Source organism: Ursus americanus, chromosome 1 (genome assembly GCF_024610735.1).
Source record: "Ursus americanus isolate L20-20 chromosome 1, mUrsAme1.1.p, whole genome shotgun sequence".
NCBI lineage: Eukaryota > Metazoa > Chordata > Mammalia > Carnivora > Ursidae > Ursus > Ursus americanus.
In genome coordinates, this window is record NC_142127.1 from 79,495,522 (window position 1) to 79,517,231 (window position 21,710).

Consider the following 21,710-nt stretch of genomic DNA (forward strand, 5'->3'; position numbering starts at 1 on the left):
GATGTGGGACTCGATCCCATGACGCCGGGATCACGCCCTGAGCCAAAGGCAGACGCTTAACCGCTGCGCCACCCAGGCACCCCAAGAATTTTCTTTTTTCTTTCTTTCTTTCTTTTTTTTTTTTAAAGATTTTATTTATTTATTCGACAGAGATATAGACAGCCAGCAAGTGAGGAAACACAAGCAGGGGAGTGGGAGAGGAAGAAGCAGGCTCACAGCGAAGGAGCCTGATGTGGGGCTTGATCCCACAATGCCAGGATCACGCCCTGAGCCGAAGGCAGATGCCCAACCACTGTGCCACCCAGGCGCCCCTAGAATTTTCTTAAAGAACAATTGAAAGGCAGCTGTGAAGTCTTAGTTTTCTATTCTTTCAGTCAAAATGGAGATAGTAATCTTTCTCTTTCATTTTTCCTAAAGAAAAAATACTGGAAGTTCAGGAAAAGATATGTGAAAAGAGAAAAGTTTTCCCAAAAGGTACTAGTAACCAGAAACTTAAGTTCCTCTTTTTTTTTTTAACCAAACCAAAACCTTTTCTTTGAATCCATACCCACTTCCAATGATTCTCCCCTTTTATTCCTCAGATACGTTCTGCTATACAGTGTGGGACCAGCAGCTTCAGACTGAACACTGTTCAGCCTTTTCTTGTCCCAAAAGGTTCTATTAAAATCTGTGATGTAGAGAATGCATATTGAGAGTTATTTAAGGTGGAGTTTGCTACTCCCTTAGACAATATATTATCACTCATGAAAAGAGCAGAATCTGTGGTTTTACTGCAGGGAAAGTTCTTTAGCGGCTGCAGCTGCTACTGATTGGATTCACGAATCGTGGGTACGGTGGGTTAGATGTTACCTGGACGCAGCGATGGACCTTCTGGGGAGACCCGCCATGAAGCCCCGCAAAGAAGCACGCCTGGCAGAGGTCAAAGTTGAGACACTTCAGACACCGGTATCTGCCAATTACAGTGGAAGGGCAGCTAATGTCACAACCAGCACATGAGCAGAGAAAATAACAGTCAGGTGCAGAATGAGCACCCCAAACATACAGGAGACATCTAAGCTATCAAGGAAGTGTAAAATTTCTCCCAAACTTTGTAGGGATGTTAAATGACTCTAACATGTTTATTTACTCAAAAAAATCTTCTTTTGGTGGTACTTTTTATAATATGGTATTATATTAACATGGTTTCACCCAACAAACTATAGTATGGATTCATGCCCCCACGAATATACCAAGCACGTTGCATATACAGGGTACTGTGTACAACAAGTCTTGGGCTAGACCCCTAAGTCTGCAGTCACATTTTCTGTGGCTGCACAATGCAGTCATATATTTTGAATTTAGCTGCCAACTTAAAAAATAAAATAAGCCGGGATATTTTTCAGTAAATTCTGACTTTTGACTTCTCTTGAAAATTGTCAAGATCTGATAATGCAGGACTTGCATTCCTGCATGGTACTGGGGAAAATAAAATTGTAGACAAAGAATTTGAAATAAACTTTTGCGATTTTCTAGAAGTCTCTCTGTAGGAAAGAAATGCAGTGGAGGAGGGCTAGTTCCCTCAGCCAGGGTGTGGGGGAGTGACCCCCACGTCCAAGTTTCTTAACACATCAACACTGTGATCCATCTTATATGAACAGTTGCACCCTTACGTCTCCAGTGGTTACAGGTGAGGAGGGTACCTTGAGACACCGTGGGAAGGAGGGGTGTCTCGTAACACTCAGGGAAAATATGGTGATACCAGATGCCCGTGCTCTTCAAATTTCATGTCTTGCTGCAGAAAGAGGATAGGGAAGCTTGCGGTACTAACTCGCGAAGTTCAGCGACACGTGGTTATGCACCAAGTATGAGGCATTGGAAGGCAAGTGCGGCAGGAAGGAGGGAGGGAGAGACCCCTGTGGCCTGGTGACCAGTTTTCATGGAGGAAGTGTGCCTTTGGGCTGAAGACCAATGAGGATGAAATCCCAGAGAGAAGGAAGAGTCAGGGAAGGAGGCTGGAGCCAAGAAGGAGGGTTTGAAGCACATCACATCTGTCAGACCTGCTGATTATTCTAAAGAACAGAGAAATCAAAACTTGCAAGGGCCCCAGGGCTGGATGGCAGAAGGGCTTCTGACCAAAGTCATTTGAAGGCAGAGCAAGAGAATGTGAGGTCTGTAAGATCGACCGTCACCTGCCCTTGTTCATTGCTGTACTCTGACAGTACCCCACACCTAGTTCCACAGTAGGGTGTTCATCAATAGTGTCAGATGGCTAGAGTAGTAGCTAACGTGGAACTCTTCCTAAAGGGCAGGCAGTATACATGTGTTGACATGATTCATCGCCATGAAGGCTCTTTCAGGTAAGGCGTTCTTATGATTATCATTTTTCCAGATGAAGAAACTGATTGAATCCATCAGATTTTAAGCAACTTGCACCAAGTTACACAACTTTTGGTCCATGGTAGGAGTAGGCTTTGAGCCCAGGGATATCACCTGAACGGAGAAGCAGCTATTTTAACCACTAGAAGATACCAGAAGTGCAGGAGGCTGGAGTTTGAACTCACACACCACATTACTAGCGACCTTGAAGTGGGAATCTAAGCTCAGATGTGTGGAGGACATAGCAGATTTTCAATGACCATTAGTTGAATGAAGTTAAAGGAATGACTTAGTTTATTCACAAGGAAAATGGGACTAGTAAACCCTGCCTTCTTGCTTTGCAAAGTTTTACAAAGCTTTGAAAATTACTCAACATGCGTAATTGGGAAGACAATCACTGTTTGCAAGAAATGTATAACATAATATTTTTAATAAGGATTATTTAAAAGTACTGGCTGCGTTATCTGGCATTATACCATAAGGCTGCCATTGACTCGTCTAGGACAGTACACTGACCCTCACCTTGCATTGATTCCTTTATGCTCAGAAACTACCTACAGGTGTATGAGGAAAGGTGTGAATAAAGAGATTGGTCTGTTGATGTCTTTACCAAGAGAGAATCAAGTTTGGTTTTTTCCCCCCAATCTCATCTCAACCTTACATGGTTATTATAGAGCATGAATGTGATGTGTCCTGCTAAAATATAACACTGGCTCAGGAACACTCTCTGGTCTTCGCACTTTCTCTGATTTTAGAAGGTTAAGCCTTTGCCTTCTTCCTGTTACCTCAGGTCTGCAGACACTTCTGCTCTAAAATGACTTTATTTATCTCACTAAAACTTAAAGCCTTGAGGCTATTGCTAGAGTTTATGAGAGCCAAAAACACAAGTTTAAGGTTAGGGCTGTAATAAATTCAAACAATTTCTAATAGAAGGTTACAGCTAAAAGAAGCCTGGTGCTCCATTGCACCCAGTCTTCCTTATTCTATATAAAGAAACTGAGGTCCAGAGAGATTAATGGCCTGCACAGGTCACCCAGCTGTCTGCATATATGACAACTGTACACTGCCTCGGACGTCTAGGAGGAAAGACAGTTTGCACGGATGCATTTCTAAGAGAAGGTGAATTTCATTCTCAATAGGAAGGGACATAACCTGAAACTTAAAGAATGGCACTTCTTGTCCTCTTCCCTGGCATGACCTGAGTCATTTAAGCTCTTCGAGACTCCTTTATTAAATAGGAATAATAATATCTGCTTTACATTATACATAATAATTTTGAAAAAAATATTTCAACGTAGAAGTTGTGTCTTATATAATTGCGAAGTGAATTCTGTACCTAGTCCAGTGCAGGTCATGTAGTAACTACTTAATTAGTACTTGTTTATTGATTAAATGATTGTAGCATGCATTTAATATGATAAATCATATTCATGTTCCTCCACGTTCTAATATAAAAAGTTTATTTTTCATTGTAGTGTGGAGATTTCTTTGGTTCGGTTTGCTTGGTTTCTAATGGTCCTTCCCATTTATCTTTTATTGTTTAAAGGACAGTTATTTTCAAAGAGGTTCTCATGAGTGAAATTTCACCATGTCCTCAGAATTCTCTGCAAACCCACTTCATTTTCTCGGCAACATTAAAATCTTCCAGCTTATTAGTGGACCCAGCAGATGTATTTTATATCCGTGGGGAGCACCTCTACCATCTGGGTTAGTTAAGATCTGAAAGTGTAAGACGAGAAGAGGAACAGAGTTCCCAAGTCCTCACTCCTGCCCCTTCTGGGCACCTTTTTCTTTGACTTGTTTCTAGCAACCCGGTTGCCCCAGCAATGCAGTCCTACTACACATTCAGGCCCTCCCTGCATTCATTCACCGTGATAATGGCATCCCTGTGCCTGGTCTAGACCTGCGGGTTTCCTTCTTACCTCCCCAAGTCTTTAATGACTTTAATTTCTCTTCCTTACTGTTTTACGTATGAGAGACCAACAACACCCTTTTCCTAAGGTGGGGTTCTGACTGTCATCCTCAAAGCTATAGAAAGATCTGAATCTCCTACCTCCAAACCTACCTTCCAAATCTGCCCTTCCCTCTAATCAGAGTGAAGATCTGGTGTGAGCTGCCCCCACAAAACCTCATTATTCCTTTGGATCCTGAGACCCTGTTCCCAGTTGTCTCCACTGGGAGGCAGCATAGCATCATGGTTGCAAAGAAGGGACGAGGGCTTCAGACCGCCAGCATCTACTTGCTAACCACGTGCAAGTTATTTAGCTTCTCTGCAAATTGGGGATAATAATACCACCTTTTACAGAGGTTGTAACAAGTCCTTAATTGAAATGATCCATGTGAACCATTCAACCTAACACTAACACTTGATAAACTATTATTATTACTGTAATTCTTATGAATGATTCTAAAATATTTAGAAATTTTTTTGGTAACAAAAGAAAAAACATTTTCCTCTTAGAGGAATAAAAATGTCTATTGATCAGACCATGTGTCAATGGAAGAATTTAACATTCTGTTAATTGTAGAAGATAAATATAATTTATTGTCAATCAAGATCCCCCTCATGCAGAAAATTACTGACCCGGAAATACCAACTGAGTTCCAGATGTGTGAAGACCACAGAAGAATCTGGAGAGAGGCAGCTCCACCCCCGGACCCATTTGGAGAATGACTGTCCATGAAATATTGATGAATGACTGTACCTCAGTCCCGTGATTGGAAAGCTCCTGCAGATTCTACAGCGAACAGGGTGAGTGACCATTTCAGTGGCAGATAACTGATAGCTGGTTGGGAACCACAGGAGGATGCGAGGCTCAGACTGTAACCAAGACAGGAATTTTTCTTCTTTGATTGTTGGGCTCAACACCTGAAAAACAACGGCTCACTCAGATGTGTTGCCAGGCATGACTTTGGTCTCTAGTGTAGAGGAAAATGTATTTTCATCTTCTTTTCTGGCTGTTTCTGCCAAAGAAGTTTATCACATGAACATTTAGAGGCAAGGCTGTATCTTAGAGGAGGCTGTCTGGGATGCTGTGCAGAACTACGAATTAGTTCTGTAATCCGAACGGGTTAGCACATGTGTCTGCCCCCAGCTCGGGGGGGGGGGGACATTTGCGTGGCACTCACCCCTTGAAAGCAGCTGCGGGTGGTGCTCTCCACCGAGCACAGAGCGCGACTCTCTCCCACAACAGCAGGGATCTACAAAAGGCAGGAAACCCCATGTCAGTCGTGAGAAACCGGAGAAATATGTGACCGCTGGAATGAGCAGGGCTGGGTCTTGGTGCTTCCAGCCACGGAGTCACAAGGACTTGGTGTCTGAGACTGGATGAAGTGCCCCCATCCGAGCAGACAAGAAATGTGTGGGTTTTGTGCAACGTCTGAATGGGGACAGTGAATGAACACGTGGGAAGAAGTGGGGCCAGGAGGAAGGGAGACTGAGAAGAGTCTAGCAATTGGGGCAGTACGGGGACAGCTTCCATCGTTTCACTTCTTATGATCCCAGGGATGTTATTTTCACCTTGCTTTGCCCTCATTTACCTGTGAATTGCATGACACAGCGATACTGTAGTCACGTTCGGAGCAGTTTTAAGGAAAACCTTTCCAAACACTATCATATCATCTCATTTTAACAAACACCAATTCCTGAGCTAGGGCAGTCATCATTATCCTTGTTTAAAGCAACGGTGCTTGAGATGAAATATTTTGCTCTGGGTAAAAACAAAACGTGATTTAGCTGCAGAATTGAGATCTCACCTCAAGACTCCTTGCTCTGTTGAGGGGGGCTCACAAAGCTTTGTCCTTTGGATGTGTGTCGTAGGGGTTCCGATGGCTCCATCTGTGCTACCTCACGCGATGGTTTCCACCTTTCAATCACGGTGACCAAAAGGAGTTTCACTCGGGGACTGAGAACCCCTTGTGACAGCCAAGATGGCCAGGGACTTGGCTCTGACATTATCTAGATGCACAGATACGTGTACCTGTCACCTCCACTTATGCCCATGTGGTCGCGAGTCCTAATTTCCCGTCCGATGTCTTGTACAGCACAGGCTGTCAGGCGGCATTGCCTGCAAGCTCAAAAGTGATTTCGAAGACCCCCCTGCTGAGTCCATCAACTCGAATAAACATTCTTCTAATCAGGAAAGTGGCACTTAGAACCACTTTGCTGACAATTAGCCAGGCAGGAGTCAACAAACATTTGCGTAATAGTGACAAGATGGCTGTACTTTAAATTGATAATTACCCCGTCACCAGATGAGCAGAAGTAACTACTCCCTACATCATTTGGCCTTTGTCTGAAAAACGAACTCATTGCCCATACTTCGGCCTGTGAGTGCTGATGACCTAACTGGACACTTACTTAGAGGGCGTTCTCACGCCCTTGGAAAGGGGGGTTAACCTCATGTAAACTAAGGGCGGGGGATTAGATGGGGTTGACTTGCCAGCTCTGCGATTCTGACATCCGTCAAAAGAAAACTCACTTCTGTAGTGGGTTGTAACCTCCATTTTTAGCTCTAAGTATGTGCACGAAGATTTGGTGGATTAATCGCCCATTTGACTAATTTCTTGCAGGTGTGCTATGGAAGATTGCACGTGGCCAGGCTGCATGCTAGCACAGGCGGAACGCCACTTGGAAGGATAATTAGGATTCTTGGGGGAGTGGTTTGAATCACACGGTGGGGCCTGGAATTTTCTATGGGAATCTATCTCTGAGGTCTTAATGGAAGTCAATGGGAGGATAATTTGCTATGCAAATTCCCACCTTCCTAAGAGTTTTCTCAGGAGTGCACTAATGCGCGGGCGGGAGACAGAGCACCTGCCAGAGCCGCCATTTCAGCAGCTCATTGACCTCAGGGAAGCCCAGAACAAGGGCACAGTTTTAGGGCTTGTTGAATGCGGTGCTAGTCGGTGGCTACAGTAGTTAGAAAGTGAGCATAAGGATTTCTACAGGAGAAGGAAAATGCCCCTCAGAACACCTACTTTCATGATATTCACCTAAGCCCTCCAGTCTTTTAAGTCTGAGCATAAATGGATAGACAGGCTTTTCCACTCTCTCCACCTCTCCACCAGCTTGAGCCCTGAGATGTGAGGTTTGCTGGGTAGTACCTCGGCTCTGGTGGGTATGCCTGAGAGTCAGCAGAAAGCCAGCAATGGGATCTATGTGCCACCACCACCACCAGAACAGCTTTGAAATAACTGTGCCTGATGTTTAACTTCCTAAATTAAAAAAAAATCATCACTCCATTTAAAAAATATGAACATATTGAATATTATTGGGAATTTCTAGAATACATTAAATATTAATTATTATGATCAATACAAACATAAGATATTAAGACCAAATCAAAGCACAGGTAAGTTTGGATAGGTTTTTCTTTCTCTCTCTCTCTCTCTTTGAAGACTTATTTATTTATTTTGGAGAGAGAGAGAGCAATTGCAGGAGGAAGGGACAGAGGGAGAGAGAGAATCTCAAGCAGACTCTCTGCTGAGCACAGAGCCTGACGTGGGGCTTGATTTCACAACTCTGAGGTCATGACCTGAGCTGAAATCAAGAATCAGAGGCTTAGACTGAGCCACCCAGGTGCCCCAGGATAGGTTTTTCTAAACCATACTCCCTGTCCTAGGGTTCTAATTATCTTCCTCTTTACCCACCCCTTCATGACTATCCCCAGTTCAGAACTCTTGGTCTGAAGACTATCAGAATATGCCACCCCCAAATGTGCCTCTTTGGCATATGGATTATTTTGAGCTAAAGGCCAATGAAAACCATCAGATGCAGGAAAAGCTCTAAAAGCAGGACACAAGTTTTCCTTTTGTCAAGAAAATGTACACTTATGAGGGACATTTTCATTTGCCAAAGTTGTCTCCCTCTCCCTACCAGGAAGAAGAGGACTCTTTTTTTTTTTTTTTTTTTAATGATTTTTTATTATATTATGTTAGTCACCATACAGTACATCCCTGGTTTCCGATGCAAGGCTCGATGATTCATTAGTTGTGTATAACACCCAGTGCACCATGCAATACGTGCCCTCCTTACCACCCATCACCGGTCTATCCCATTCCCCCACCCCCCTCCCCTCTGAAGTCCTCAGTTTGTTTCTCATAGTCCATAGTCTCTCATGTTTCATTCCCCCTTCTGATTACCCCCCCTTTCTTTATCCCTTTCTTCCCCTACCGATCATCCTAGTTCTTATGTTCCATAGATGAGAGAAATCATATGATAGTTGTCTTTCTCTGCTTGACTTATTTCACTTAGCATTATCTCCTCCAGTGCTGTCCATGTTGTAGCAAATGTTGAGAACTCGTTCTTTCTGATAGCTGAGTAATATTCCATTGTATATATGGACCACAACTTCTTAATCCAGTCATCTGTTGAAGGGCATCTCGGCTCCTTCCACAATTTAGCTATTGTGGACATTGCTGCTATAAACATTGGGGTGCATATGGCCCTTCTCTTCACTACGTCTGTATCTTTGGGGTAAATACCCAGTAGTGCAATGGCTGGATCATAGGGTAGCTCAATTTTTAACTTTTTAAGGGACCTCCACACTGTTTTCCAGAGTGGCTGTACCAACTTGCATTCCCACCAACAATGTAGGAGGGATCCCCTTTCTCCACATCCTCTCCAACAATTGCTGTTTCTTGCCTTGTCTATTTTTGCCATTCTAACTGGCGTAAGGTGGTATCTCAGTGTGGTTTTGATTTGAATTTCCTTGATGGCTAATGATTTTGAACATTTTTTCATGTGTCTGTTAGCCATTTGTATGTAAGAAGAGGACTCTTAACAACTCTTATCAATGGAGAAGGTACCAACTTAAATCCTCACAACAAACTTTACTAAACAAGCCTCGTTCACCATACTTTTCCTGGTCACTTTCTCATCACTTTCCTTCCCTACCAGGAAGCCCAGAACCCCTTTCCCTTTGTTTAGCTTAAGATTGTATATAAGCCTGAGTTCTAGTCAGCCCTTTGAGTTACTCATCACTGGGCACTCCCCTGTGTAGTGCCATATACATGTTAATAAACTTCTGTTTGTTCTCCTCTTGTTAATCTGTCTTTTGTCAGCCTAATTGACAGGGCCCCAGCCAGAGAACCTTATGAAGATTATTCTTTTCCTCTTTTACAGCCTAGACCCAAGAGAAAAATGACAGAAAGTTATTAGAGCTTCACAGTGCAGAAAACCTAGTGTGGGGATTTTGCAGGAGCTGGACAGCAGAGGCATCCTTGAAGCAGGGGTAAAAGGTACACTGGGACAGCAACCACTTCCACACAAGGCAATCTGGAGCCTGCTTCATCTGTTTGTAGAAGTTTTTGCTCAGATGTATCATTTAACATCATTCTAACATTTAGGAAACGTATTTACTTTAAGGGGGCTAAATTCCCTTGCCTAGTAAGGATAAAAACAATATTAAATCTGTACATTCTTAAAGCACAGGAAATGATGGAACTCCGAACTCTTTGAGTCTTCAGCACTGTATTTCATTTATGCTTTCATTAATCTTTGGTCGAAGGCCTTACTACCAGGCACTTTTTAAGCCATTGGAGACATAAACAAGAATGCAATACAATCCTTCCCCTTGAGAAGCAGTCTAGTGTAGAAGGCATATACCTGGTAATAATGGCAACAAAATTCGACAAGTGCTATAACAAAGTTATGCACAGGGAGTTAAAGAGCTTTTAGCGAGGAGGTGACTAATAATCTGAATGACCTGAAAGATGAACAGTATTTGCCAAGCGATAGGCAGTGGAGCTGCCGATAGATGGAGCTGCGCAAATCAGGTGTGGGGAACTTGGCGCATGTTGGGCAGAGTAATTTTGATTTTGATATGTAGGAGTGAAATCGGCATAAAAAATGCAAGGAAAAATTAAACACTATGGAATAAGCGAAAGAAACCACTGGCGATCATTTCAATGGTGATACCTGAATGTATAGAGATATGCATCATTGCCTTTGGCTAGCTGTTTTACAACCTGCAAGAGAATTAAAGTTAACTTGCAGAAAAGGGATTGAAATGCAAATAATTCTCATCTATAGACATGCAAATAAATTCAGCCCGGTTGGGGCCCAGCCCCAACTTCCCCCAAAAGCCAGGCTTGCAACCACCTGCAAGTTCATTTTATATTCTTCATCTACCAGTTTGCCCACTCTTTGGTTATTTCTTTCAACTAGTTGTAACACCTTACCGCTACCCTCTTTTAATTCATAAATTAAATACATTTTTGGACTTGTGTTCATTTTATATTCCTATAACAATCATGATTTTACCTCTTTTTGGAAAGAGAAGGATTGGGTCAAATCATGAAAGCTTTTCATATGATGCTAAGGAATTTAGGCTTTGTTCTAGAGACGTATATGGCCGATGAAGAATTTTAAGCGTAAGGGTGACATTTGCATTTCGGACAAGTCGCTGACTGCAGTGTGGGGGCAGAGTCAGAGGGAGGAGAAGCTTGAGTTACAAGTGGTTGTAGTGGATCACACCTGTGCTTAGGTAACAGCAGTGGCTATAGAGAGAGGAATGGCGTGGAGAACTGTATTAAGGGACAATGACACTGTACAAATCAGATTCTTTTATAACAAAGGTGGCTAAAATAACTGGAACAAATTTAGAATCCTCAAGTATTAGACATTTACCTGCTGTAGGTCTGTTAGTAGGTTTCTCAAAACGCTTCGAGTCATGCGTGCCCTGGAATCATAACCTCCCCTGTTCTGTTCTGCATAGAGCTGAAAAAGAGCTAGACACACGAAGGGGAAAAGAAATCTTTAAACTGAATACTTGCAATACGTCTTGGAAGAGTACATGCCTTGAATTCTAAACAGCTTATTTCTAGGTATGAAGGGGAAAGGAAGAGAAAGTTCTATTTCTTGATTATTTGCTTGCTAGTTTGAAGGCTTCCCAAATGAGGTAATTTAATAACTAATGAAAACCAATTCACATTTCAACCTCTTGATAATTCAGCACATCAGTGATGAAGCCCACGAGGCTGGTAAATGGCATTGTGAGGAGAGTGCCAGGCTTTAAAGGAATAATAACTTCTTCTGTGTCTGAAAAATTCCCACACAAATAAATAGCAAGGACGACCAAGTCATGAATAATTAGAAAGCACAGATCGACATCTTGAAAACTCCCATCATGCTGAGTGTACAACGAAGAAAAGCCGTGTGGCAGGGGAATAGGAACGAGGGAAGAAGATCGTGTGTTGGCGGTTTGGAGGTCACTGCCCCTGATGCACGCAAACTCCTACATGTGTTACCTCTGTATTTTGTGAGAGGGCTGTCCCCGGACAGAGCAATCAGGGCAGCAGCGGCAGGTACAAGCTTGAGCAAACCCGTCCCCGTGCTGCACGGCAACAAAACACAGAGACAAGAATGGGAAAGGCAGGGTGATTCCGGGCGAAGTGCTTTATAAAAACTGTAACTATTAACAGAGACTTCTGACATCTCTTTCCAAGTTCATGCTTTTCTTCTCTTTTCTTTATTTTATTTCTTTATTATTATTTTTTAAGTTCACATTTTCATGGTCTCTTTTCCTATATCTAGATTTTGACAGACTAAAAATTGAATTAAAATATTTCATCATTCATTCATTCATGTGCCCAACAGATATTTATTGGGTGCTTCCTCTGTGCGAAGCACTGCGCTGGACACTGGGGAAACAGGGATGCACCCTGTCTTCACGGAGCAGGCCTAGACGCCAAACAAAGATACAAGCACAAAAGGAAGGCAAAAGGAACAAAGATGCGTATAAAAGATCCACCAGCTCACAGGCCCTCACTTAGAGCCTAATCATTCTTTGCTCACTGGCTGGGCAGATTCGAGCCTGCAAAACAATGTCGCAAAGGCAGGAGGATTGTTAGAGGCAGGCATTGATATTAGAAATGATAGTCTTTTTTTGAGGGGGTGGGGCAGAGGGAGAGTGAGAGAGAGAATTTTAAGCAGGCTCCAAGCCCAGTGCACGGCCCAAAGTGGGGCTTGATCTCACGACCCTAAGATCATGACCTGAGCAGAAATCAAGAGTCAGACGCTTAGCAGACTGAGCCACCCGCGTGCCCCCTCAAAAGCTTAAGGTTTAAAGATACCTGGGTGGCTCAGTCAGCTAAGTGTCTGCCTTCGGCTCAGGTCACGATCCTGGGGTCCTGGGATCAAGCTCCCCACATCAAGCTTCTTGCTCAGCAGGGAACCTGCCTCTCCCTCTGCCTGCCTCTCCCCCTGCTTGTGCTCTCTCTCTCTCTCTGACAAATAAATAAAATCTTTTAAAAAAAAAAAAGCTTAATGCTTAAGGAGTGTGAAATAATGAAAAAATAACTTGAATATATGTTTATATATTATTTGTGTGACAAAAAAATAATAAACTAGAAAAGGAAACGCTGTAAGAATTTGCCAGATGGCTAAACTGTGCTTGCCTCTGAGAGGCAGGATTGGGGGTGGCATTTCTTCTTCTTTACTCTTTTCTACACTTTCCAAATGTTTTATATTTACTATGATTTTTTAAAAGTCCACCCTAAAAGATGAAGCTTACTGGGTCAAGGCCACATAAGGTAAACAGAATGAAGTGGGACAGAAGAATGGTAGACCCGAGAGCCAGGGGCACACACAGTCACGGACACACACACACACACACACACATCATTTACTCCGTGGCATGCATGATCAAGCGTTTGACATGGTCTAAATTGGCTTACAGGTGCAGTGGACTGAATGTGTGGATCCCTCCGAAATTCATATGTCAAACTTCTCACCTCCAATGTGATGAAATTTGGAGGTGGGACTTCGGGGGATGATTACGCCATGAGAGTGGAACCCTCATGAACTGGATTAGTGCTCTTCTTATAAAAGACAACTCAGAGGACTCCCTCACCCCTTCCACCACACGAGGACACAGCAAGAAGATAGTTCTCTGTGAATCAGGAAGCTGGTCCTCACCAAACACTGAAATGGCCGGCATTTTAACCTTGGACTTCCCGGCCTCGGGAACCGTGAGAAATAAATGTTTGTTGTTTGAGTGACCCGGTCTACCGTATTTTTGTTGTAGCAACCCAAACAGACTAAGACAAGAGCTTAGCTACCCGAGCCTAGGTTAATCAACCTTACCGCACCTGAGAAACAAAACAAAAACTGATAACTGGTTATAAGAAATGAGCAAAGAAATAAGCTACCAGGGACCCAAGAGAAAAGTGTAGTTTTTTGTATGTATAGCTCGATAACCACTCTAGCAAAAGGAGTGCATGTGTCCAGAGTGGAAATGAGTCTGCGTGAGACAGAAGTAATGTGGATTTGTTTTTCCCTTTTTGGCTATTCACGGGTCATTTATGTTAGTGAAGCTGATAAACATATACTTCTTCGTCCCCCTCCTGGATGAATAAGACATTTGTGGAAAACAAAGAAGCCTTCTTATGGAACAAACATCAAGCAAACCTTAGACGACACCACGTGGCCAATGACCGGTGGTGACTAAACACTGTCCTTGAGGCCACAGCATGACCTTCACAGCCTCACCTGTCATACATTGTTGTGAGAAGGCTCAGAGTGAGTTCTGAAGTTCTGGGATGCACCTGTCCTGGTTTTTCCTCCCCGACTCTCTGAAACAGCTCCTGGAGAGCCCGGGAGAGCTGCTGCACAGGGAGGGGGCTCTCTCTGGCTTCGCAGGAGCTGTGATGTAGGAGGACGAGCTGAATCAGAGAGCTGTCCATCAAGTCCACTGTGGAAAGCAAACAAGAAATTGTCTTATTTTCCAATGGGAACAAAGGCTTCAAATAAAGGCTTCAAATAAAGCAAATGTCATCTAGTGTTTAAATAAGACTTTTTTAATGGCAGCTATTTTCTTGAAAGGGAATTCGAATATGACCACTATTTGGATGCATATCTCTTGTGTAGAGTTCAGGCCTTACTAGTCGGAGAGCAGATTTGATTTTGGAAAAGCGGACTGTTGGTAAAGCCAGGTTATAACATTATTCCCAGTGTAACCTCCAGGATGTTGCTTTGTAGAATGAAGTTGAAAGGGGAAGAAAATGAGAAAGTTGAAAAACAGCCTTCCAAGAAGTTAGGGCACTGTGCTGAGAAGTGGTGAAAACATTTTTTAGACTCTTTATTAAGTGAATTGAGCAAATTTACCTTTCGTGTTCAAATATAGTTTTCCCTGTCTACAGCCTTGCTTCAGAAGGAATATTGTGCTAAGATGCAATAGCCTAAGTTAAAGAAAAACCCCAGTGATCTTCATAAAAGAGCAGCTGCTGAACTATCAGACTCTTCAGGTCCCGCCCTTGCCTCAATGATATTTCTTTTTGTTGATCTTGGTTCCATCGGTATTGTTATCTAGGGACGGCTCTTAATAAAGCCAAAGTTGCTTACAAAAAAACAATGGTTTATTTCTTATGTTATTTTTTTTACCACCTCTTAAAAATTTTACAAGGCAATGAATACAAGGAAGAATGAAATAGAGCTGACCCTATGGTTTCTTGCAGACAGAGGATAACAGACAAAATTAATAAACACCCACTTGTACCATCTGAGAGATGAGGATGTGAGGGGCGCCCAGAGCGGCTGGCATTGAAAATGCTTGTCTGTGGAATGATAAAACCCTGCGCTTTTCTCTCCTTCGTAAATCAGCCTCACAGATAAGAAATCTAGCAAGTATAATAAAATTTTTTATTTGTTCTCAATCCTGCTTTCAACGGGAGAGTCTACAGAAGTGAGGAGTAGATTTTGGGATGTGACTTTAATAAAAACCTGGCTGCAGGTGGTGGAAGGTGCAAACTGCTTTATCGTTATTCAATCGCAGAACTCATCCTCTCCGCCGGCGTGCTGGACACGCGAGCTGCGAGTCTGTGTTACAGCGAAACAGATAATGGTGGTGCGCGTGCGTCGCTCCGCAAGATTTATGCGGTGCCCTGAGATCCTGCCGCCTGGAGCTCACGCTGTGCTTATCTCGGGCTTTGGGACTTTTCTTGTTTTCAGATTAGTATTTGGATATCTTTTCTTTCTTTCTTTTTTTTTTTTTTTTAAGATTTTTATTTATTTATTCGACAGAGATAGAGACCGCCAGCGAGAGAGGGAACACAAGCAGGGGGAGTGGGAGAGGAAGAAGCAGGCTCATAGCGGAGGAGCCCAATGTGGGGCTCGATCCCAGGACTCCGGGATCACACCCTGAGCTGAAGGCAGACGCTTAACGATTGAGCCACCCAGGCGCCCCTAGATATCTTTTCTAGGTAGAACTTTGAACTACTGGTTTTGAGTATTGTTAATATTCCCCATGAGTATTATTCAGGGTCTAAGGCCAGGGGTCATAAAACGTTCAGAAAGTATATCCTCAAATTCTGCGGTTGGTCCACACCCAGGCATTAATGAGGGGAGGCTTGGGCCAACGTTTGCCACTAACTTTCTTTAATGGGAAAGATACCCAGGAAAATAGCAAAATCGAGGGTAAATTTTTGGTGAGCATAGTCTGCCTTTTGTTGATCCCTCGAATAATAAATAATAGTTATAAGTGAGTCTGTCAAAAATCTTCTTCTTCCAAGGACCCTTTTACAGAATGCAGTAGGGAAAATAGAGAAAACTGGGTGCATTGGTCTTTTGGGTCTTCCTCGCTTGCCTCTACTTCCTTTCCTGCCCTACTCCTACCCCTAGGCACTTTGTGAAGCACAGTTTGAAAGCCACTGGTCTAAATAACTTATTAGGCATAAGGCAAACTATGAAAAGAATTCCAAACTTTAGGAGAAATGTATGTATAACACAACTTCTTTAAGGTCTCATCTGATAAATGTCATAAATCACGTGAAATGCTTTTTTTAATGCAATACAGAACTTACTAGAAATCAATAACTTTAGCTAGGTTGAATCCCTGTTGTTTTTCATACATAGAACCCACTTTATTTCATTTTGGAGAATTTTTACTAAATAAACATTTTTACCATATTTTGCCTTATTTTGCCCACGATAACAGTGAAGGAAAAGAAAATCAGAGCTTTCAACCAGATATAAATTTAATGCAAAAAAAGCAGTTCTCAGAGAATTCTTGGGATAGTTTTAAGATTTGTAACCCAAGGATGATTCATCTGAACATAGTTTTGTATGTTCAGAAAGAGGGGTACGATTTCAAAATGCAAATCTTACGTGGTAGAAGGAATTTTTATTTTCATGCTTAAATCTACAAGTGTAGATTCTAAACTAGCTTATTTTACAATTTTATTTTGTGTCAGTATTGGTATTCTGAAAAGGAAACAAACAAAAAATGTCCAGGAAGCAAGTAGGAAAAATTACAAAAAATTTTAAACCCTCGTCCAAAAATGATTTTCTTTTGTCGGGCTGCGAAGCTACATGAGTGACACGTCCAGGTGTACCCCCGCCCCCCGCCCCCGCTCCCTCTTCTCTGTGACTAATGGGGTAAGTGCATAGATCAGCCTTCTGGAGCAGTGGTTACTCGCATGGGGGAGTTCTTGTTTTCTCTGTGAATTTTACACAGAGAAATTGTTCAGATCAGATTGTTTCAAGTTCTTAAAGAGAGTCTGTACTTACGTTGGCACAGAGTTTGCACTGATCGTAATTTGAAGGCTGTTCTGTAAATGGAATTCTCAATGCTGTTAAGGGCATCTGGAAAGAAAACATGAAATATCATGGATAAAGGAACATCTCGTTAGATAAATCCCACAACTGAGAAGGGAATCCTAGAGATCATGTAGCCCTGTAGTTATTTTGCAGGTGAGCAAATCAAAGTCTAGAGCTCTCTTTCCTATCTGGGAACAAAAAATAGTGGATTACAGTGTCCCAGGCTGCAAGTGACCCTACAAGACATCCTCTGAGTCTACTAAACTTTTTATGTAAAAATGAAACAGCCTTGGGGCACCTGGGTGGCTCAGTCAGTTAAGGGTCTGCCATCGGCTCAGGTCATGATCTCAGGGTCTTGTGATTGGCCCTGCGTCAGGGCTCCCTGCTCAGGGGGGAGCCTGCTTATTCCTTTCCTTCTGCCCCTTCCTCTCCCCACCCCCACTCATGCACGCACACTCACTCTCTCTCAGATAAAGAAATAAAATATTTTAAGAAAACAGCCTTATGAAACAAATAGGATAAAAAATTCTGTGTATACTATAAACTCACTTTTGTTAATATATTCTAGTCAGATGTACACACATGTATTTATGCATATATGAAAATGACGTAAAAGCTCTCCATTCGTTCATTCCTTCAGCAGATATTCATTGAGCGCTTACTATATGGCCCCAGCATGATTCCAGGCCCTTGAAATATAGCAGTTAACAAAACAGATACAAATCCCTGCCACGTGGAGCTTAATTTCTAGGGGCATTTGTCAAATTGTTAATAGAGGTTATCTCTGGTTGCTCGAATTCTTAGTATGGTTATTTTCATTCTACTAGTTGATATCACCTCGATGTGTTTATAAAGAGCATATGTTATTTTTATAATCAGAAAAGAACTGTTAATATACCTTCTTTTGAGAGTTACCCCCAGCACCATCACTACAACAATGGCTAACATTTCCGAGCCCTTACCAGGCCCAGAGTGCTTGTCCGCCCATTTCACAGCATGGTGGAGAAGAGAAAGCTTTGGAGCCATTAACTAGTTCTTTTTTCTTTTGGGGAAATGAGTTTACTTTTTGATCTTCATTTCCTTCGTCAGATAAATAGGTACGTGTGCTGCAGACATGTTTGCGACTAGAAACACAGGCAGCCCTTTAGCTGCTGTTAAGCAGGCCCTGAAGCGTCACAAAACAAGGGGCTGCTCAGTGGATTCCATCGATTCAAACGGATGGGGCAGGGTAATTTTTGGCGCTATTAATTTCTTTCTTATTCTCGCAGAAGTGGGAGAATTTAGAGGACGAAGAGGCAATTTTTCCATATTCATTCCTGTGTATGTTCCAAGGTCTAAACTCTTCTTACTCCTCTGGACGATTGAACAGCTTCTTCGTGTTTAAGGGGTCACCTTGAAGTCAGCGCACCCAGGCCTTCGTATGATAGGCCCATCGAGGAACTAAAGCCACTCATGGAAATGGGAGAGTTTGACTCAATACTAATAGAATTTCAGGGACTAAGATCAAGGGCAAGTTGTTCTTCCAAAGCAGAACCAGTGCACTGGCTCACCAGAAGAAAGTCGGATGGGGGTTGGGTGGCCAGAGGAGTGGGTTCATTACCTAAATACCACCAGGGTCCCCCACTTTCTGAATCCGCAACCTCATCCTCTCTCGTAGCTCCTCCTCCTTGACCCGTACACACATTCTGGACTCCCCTTGCCTTGAAAACCAATCTTGATGTCAGTGTTGCTCTAGCTATGGCTGTCTCTTTGCCGAACGGGGAGAGGGGCTGAAGCCTGGACAGAAGTCCTGAATACTTCAGATCAGAGGTTCAGCGTCGGAACCTTAAAGGTTATTATCGTGTCTTTAAGGAATGGCTCCTTCCCAAATTAAATTTCATACCAAGCTATAATGACTTGGTTTTGGTTTAGAAAATAGTGTTTCTTGTCCTGGAGTATTGTGCGGAGAAGTCCTAGCCGTTACATGTATGGGTATTGAGTGCCAGGCACTGTGCTAACCCACTGAGGGGCTATGGTGCCAAACCAGGTCAGAGCCACCCCTGGGGAGTTAGAACACGCCAAAAGCTTCTCCTGGGGCACAGACTAATTCAACGATTGATATATGATCATGAGTGGAAGACATGTACCTCAGGTGAATGTGCCTAAAAATGTCATTAAACAAGCAATCTTAAGAACCCTCCCCATCCTCCCCCCCCTTTTTTTGAGCAGGTGCAACCATATCAAAGAAGCTACAATTTGCTCTAAATATTTTGTTATTTAATATTTCCTTATGTTTTGAAAATGCTTTTCAGTTTTCAGCATTAGAGTATGTTGAGAAGTCAGAAGCACTCTGCCCTCTATCTGGAGGAGGAAAACCAATGGAGAGCAGCCAGAATGGTGTGAAAATAGTTTACAAAACTGTAATGCCCAACATTTTCTTTCCTTCTGGAAACTGGCCAGTGTTTGTGCCCCGGTTCCTCTCAGATGCACCCAGTGAATCCAGAGAATCAGCACACTCGGGGCTCCGCGGGTTCCCAGATGCTGCCGTTGGCGGAAGAGCGACTGTGTCACTGCTCTACCATCTGGCCCGTGGCACTCCTGTCAAATTATGTTTTGCAGTGTCATCTGATGAAGTTATGCAGCATAACATGGCAAGCTGTGATCGAGCACAACGTGGAAAATGAATGAGCATTCCAGGTGACTCACTACCAGCTCTGCTTCCTGAAGGCTGCCTTTTTTTTTTTCCTTTCCTGCTGGTGGGAGAAAACTCAAGAAAGGAAGAAGTCGTTTGATGTATGAGGCCCAAAGCTACGAAGAAAGTGGTTTTAGATACTTGAAGAAATAATCATACAAGCTATATACGGTCTTGTTCATGAAAGCAATTTGACCGGGAAACATGTTTTGCTTTAAACTGTTCTTGTTTTTGTCACTTTCTCCAGATTCTGAGAATATAATAACTGTCCGTCATCTCCAGGGGAATGATCCAGAAATAGATATTTTTGGCCGGTGGTCCTCTAAGTGTGGCTCCAGCATCAGCATGACCTGGGAACTTGTTAGAAATGCATGTTCTCGGGCCCCCGGGTGGCTCAGTCGGTTCAACGTCTGCCTTCAGCTCAGGTCAGGATCCCAGGGCCCGGGGGTCAAGTCCTGCCTCAGGCTCCCTGCTCAGCGGGAGTCTGCTTCTCTGTCTCCCCCCACTGCTCCCCTGCTAATTCTCTGTCTCTGTCTCTCTCACTTAAATAAATAAATGAAATCTTTAAGCCAAAAAAAAAAAAAAAAAGAAAAGAAAAGAAAAGAAAGAAATGCATGTTCTCAGACCCCAGACTGGACCTAGTGAGTCACAAACTCTGGAGGCGGAACTTGGCATTTTAACAGACCCTGTGGCTGATTCTGAGGCACACTCAACTTGGGAAACCTCCCTTTAGGGAAATTTGGGCTTTGAATGGATTATCTACGGCTTTGTATGACACTTAGTACAATGAGGGCTTAAGTTAGGGAAACCCAAAGATGATCTGGATCATTCATAGTGCTGTTTTAGATACATAACTTGAGATATTATAGAATTTTATACAAAGCAAGTGAAATTAACGATTAGATTTCAGCTAGCAGAGTAAGGCTGAAACTAGATTCAGTAATAATGATGTCACAAGCCAGGGGCGCCTGAGGGGCTCAGTGGCTTCAGCACTGCCCTTCTGCTCAGGCCGTGATCCCGGAGTCCTGGGATCGAGCCCCCCACATTGGGCTCCCTGCTCAGCAGGGGAATCTGCTTCTCCTTCTCCCTCCCCCAGTTCATGTTCTCTCTTGCTCACTGTCTCTCTCAAATGAATAAATAAAATCTTAAAAAAAAAAAGTCACAAGCCACTCCTGGGCTTTCCACGGCATTCAGAGATATTGGTAGAAAGGGGAATTAGTGTCTTCATACCCATTTATCAAATATTTATACAGTGACAGCTGTGAGACCCACGTAGTATTGTGAACGTACCCCTGACATTAAAATATCTACAGTGAAGTCATTTTAATAGTAAACCATGAAAATATACAAAAATAAGATAAGCCACTTTTTGTATATTTGAATAGCAATTTAAAGTGTAATTATATCGAGAACAAGTCTTTTGTTAAATTACTGTTGGCGCTTTGGGAACAACAGACCAAATACTCTTCCATACATTACGAATTTCTGTTCAGAAAAAAAAAGAAAATCTTTTTAATCACCCACTAGTTTCTTTTTCTGCCAGATGCCAAATGTCAACTCTTCTGCAACTCAGAAGTCTGAAAACACAACATCTGTGCTTCGTTTTTTTGTTTACAAACTGTGCTCAGAAACTTGAGAATAATACCCACCTTGTTTACCTGGGTCCATTTCAGGAATTTCTTAGAATGGCAGATGGCTAAGAGGGTCCCTGGAACTGGAAACAAACCAATATTTTTAGTAGAAGGTTTTGCAGTAGAAGGGGAAGGATGGGAGAACAAAAAGACCACTGGGCAAAGTCATTTCACCTGCAGAACAATGAATGAAAAGTGTTCAAGGAGCCTGTGTAATCTCTTGGGAGGATAAAAAGAAGGAATGTGGGGCTAGACACTTCTCACACTGGCCACCCTTGTGGGGATTTGGGGCTGTATCTCCGCAACTAGCAACAGCTCCTGAAACTAGTATGTGAATACTTGGAACTTTTGAGGCATTGTAATTTTAATCTCACTTCAAGAAAATGTAAACTTACTTGAATTTTTAAGGACACAATTTGAAGCTCTCAATCCTTAAATTTCTAACAGTACTATGTTAAATAATCTACATCTCAAATTTCTGACAAATACTAAGCACTTATCACATATATATGTA

At 42.7% G+C, this 21,710-nt stretch overlaps 1 protein-coding gene across 1 annotated transcript in view; it reads right to left on the minus strand.

The window, feature by feature from the left end:
* Positions 1-21,233, minus strand: part of DYTN (dystrotelin) — a 51,221-nt gene extending 29,988 nt beyond the window's left edge. The window contains exons 1-8 of the mRNA XM_045806144.2: positions 21,215-21,233; positions 16,865-16,939; positions 13,850-14,051; positions 11,608-11,693; positions 10,988-11,088; positions 5,485-5,556; positions 5,061-5,224; positions 850-949 (exon numbers count right to left, since the gene is read on the minus strand). Of these exons, the coding sequence (XP_045662100.2) occupies positions 850-949; positions 5,061-5,224; positions 5,485-5,556; positions 10,988-11,088; positions 11,608-11,693; positions 13,850-14,051; positions 16,865-16,939; positions 21,215-21,233 (819 nt within the window). The remainder of the gene's footprint in view (positions 1-849; positions 950-5,060; positions 5,225-5,484; positions 5,557-10,987; positions 11,089-11,607; positions 11,694-13,849; positions 14,052-16,864; positions 16,940-21,214) is intronic.
* Between the last annotated feature and the right edge of the window lie 477 nt (positions 21,234-21,710).